At 36.2% G+C, this 1,888-nt stretch overlaps 1 protein-coding gene across 4 annotated transcripts in view; it reads right to left on the bottom strand.

The window, feature by feature from the left end:
* LOC107622908 (probable serine/threonine-protein kinase PIX7) overlaps positions 1 to 1,720 on the bottom strand; it is a 4,691-nt gene extending 2,971 nt beyond the window's left edge. Inside the window, exons 1-3 of one of the 4 annotated variants that reach the window (XM_016324983.2) lie at positions 1,498 to 1,720; positions 928 to 1,402; positions 63 to 403 (exon numbers count right to left, since the gene is read on the bottom strand). In XM_016324983.2, the coding sequence (XP_016180469.1) occupies positions 63 to 403; positions 928 to 1,183 (597 nt within the window). In that variant the 5' untranslated portion in view covers positions 1,184 to 1,402; positions 1,498 to 1,720. Of the gene's footprint in view, positions 1 to 62; positions 404 to 927 lie in introns of all 4 variants that reach the window. The other 3 variants (XM_016324982.2, XM_021114903.1, XM_016324984.2) reach the window with 3 other exon arrangements.

Here is a 1,888-nt window from a genome sequence, read left to right as displayed (position 1 = left end):
GGTAGAAGTAAATATATTTGAAAATAAGGGAAGAAATTGAAAGAATTTAAGTGTTGTCATACAAGCCACTCTTTGTGACCCTGATTTCCATTGTGGTTCAGGGTCTTGACTGCAACGGTAAGACCGGTACCCGGTTTAACAGGTGCAATTCCATTCTCCTCAATCCAACCCTTGAATACACAACCAAACCCTCCCTCTCCAAGAAGACTCTCCGGTCTGAAATTCCGAGTTGCCACCTTAAGTCCATTGAATGTGAATTTTCTCAAACAAGAAGCTACCTTCAACTCCTCACTGACTTTTGGAGTGGAAGGAATACTCTCTTCATTGCTTGTTGTTGTCATAGTGGACTCTGGAGGAGCAACAGTTTCTTTCGTGCAACTCTCTGACACAGATTTGATTTCTGCTGATCCAAACACAATCACAAACTCGAATTCAATTATCACTGATTTGGTATAGTCAGTCTCCTAAAAGTTAAGAATTAGGGAGCATTATTGAATGATTCAGTCATGACATGCTTGGCCTTACACAACTTCATTGCAAGATCATTATATTTCTAAGGTAACTAAATAAATAGTATATACAATCAAGCAGTGCAGCACAAATGACAAAAGAATCGCAAATTTAGGTGGCGCTTACAGAATACATTTCTCTATTCTCTCCTTTTTTGGCTAGATCAAGCACTTGGTAATGCAGAACCATCAATATTTCTTAAAACATCTACCTTAGACCTCTACCTTGCTCAGTTTAATAACACTATTGTTCCAAGAAACCTTATAATTCAGTGTTTCTTAAAACAAATTTGCAGCCTCAAACAAAACAAAACAATAACAAAAAAAGATTTGGCAAGATCTTAGAAAACCCAAAAAAGGTAATGAATAAATATTCCCTGAAAGTAAAAGAGTTGGGGTAATGAAAGAGAATATTTACCAGTTTGAGTAGAAGTAGTGCCACTAATGGAGGTAACAACCTTCGATCTTGAAGGTATGCAACTCCCAAAGAAACTAAATTTAGGCCACCACCCTTTCTCATTCTCTCCCTTCTTCCTTCCCTTTGATTTTCCCACATCCAAACTTCCAGCTTTAATAACATTATTATTATTATTATTATTATTATTGTTGTTGTTGTTGTTGTTGTTGTGGTTGCTGCTGCTGCTACTACTATTCTTATTATTCCCAAACCCCATCTTCCAAAAACTCTTACAAACAACTTTCCATGCCCAAAAGTCTCAACTTTGATCTTAATAAATCAAAAAATTAATTAAAAAAGTAATAAATAAAGAAGAAGAAAAATCCACTTCAAAGCTAATCAAGCAATCTAGTTAATTTCTTCTATAAATACACACACTTTTGAGACACATACATCACCACCATCACCATCATCATCATCAATCAACAATCAACAACTGAACAAAAAGAAGAGTATCTTAGTATTCACTGACATCAAGGGATCAAAATAAATGTATTCAACACTGCAGAATGATAACAACAAAACACAAACCACATCTGTGAAAAACTCAGTTCCAAACTCCAAAGCAAAGTGAGAGAGAGAGAGAGAGAGAGAGAGAGAGAGAATGTTGAAGGGGAAAGCGGGAGAGGGTGCTTGTGACACAAGAGGAAATATTTTTCTACGACGGGCAGGTTGGTCAGGCTTGAAAGATGAAAATTGAAAAGCATGAAAACTGGGGCAGTACGGGCAGGAGAGAGAAAGGGACAGCCATTTCTTTTCCATTTTGAAAAAAGCATTGCCCCTCTTGGTAAATTACAAAACTTTCCTCTTTTCTTTCTTTCTTTGTTCCTCCTAAATTATTCGACAGATAATGTTCTTATTTCCATGTGGAAAACTATTAAACAAAACAACGCCAACCATTAAACTCGAATGTTCATTTAAA

The sequence above is a fragment of the Arachis ipaensis genome, chromosome B10 (assembly GCF_000816755.2).
Source record: "Arachis ipaensis cultivar K30076 chromosome B10, Araip1.1, whole genome shotgun sequence".
Lineage (NCBI taxonomy): Eukaryota > Viridiplantae > Streptophyta > Magnoliopsida > Fabales > Fabaceae > Arachis > Arachis ipaensis.
The sequence above is the reverse complement of the archived record's forward strand: the minus strand, read 5'-3'. Positions and strand labels throughout refer to the sequence as shown.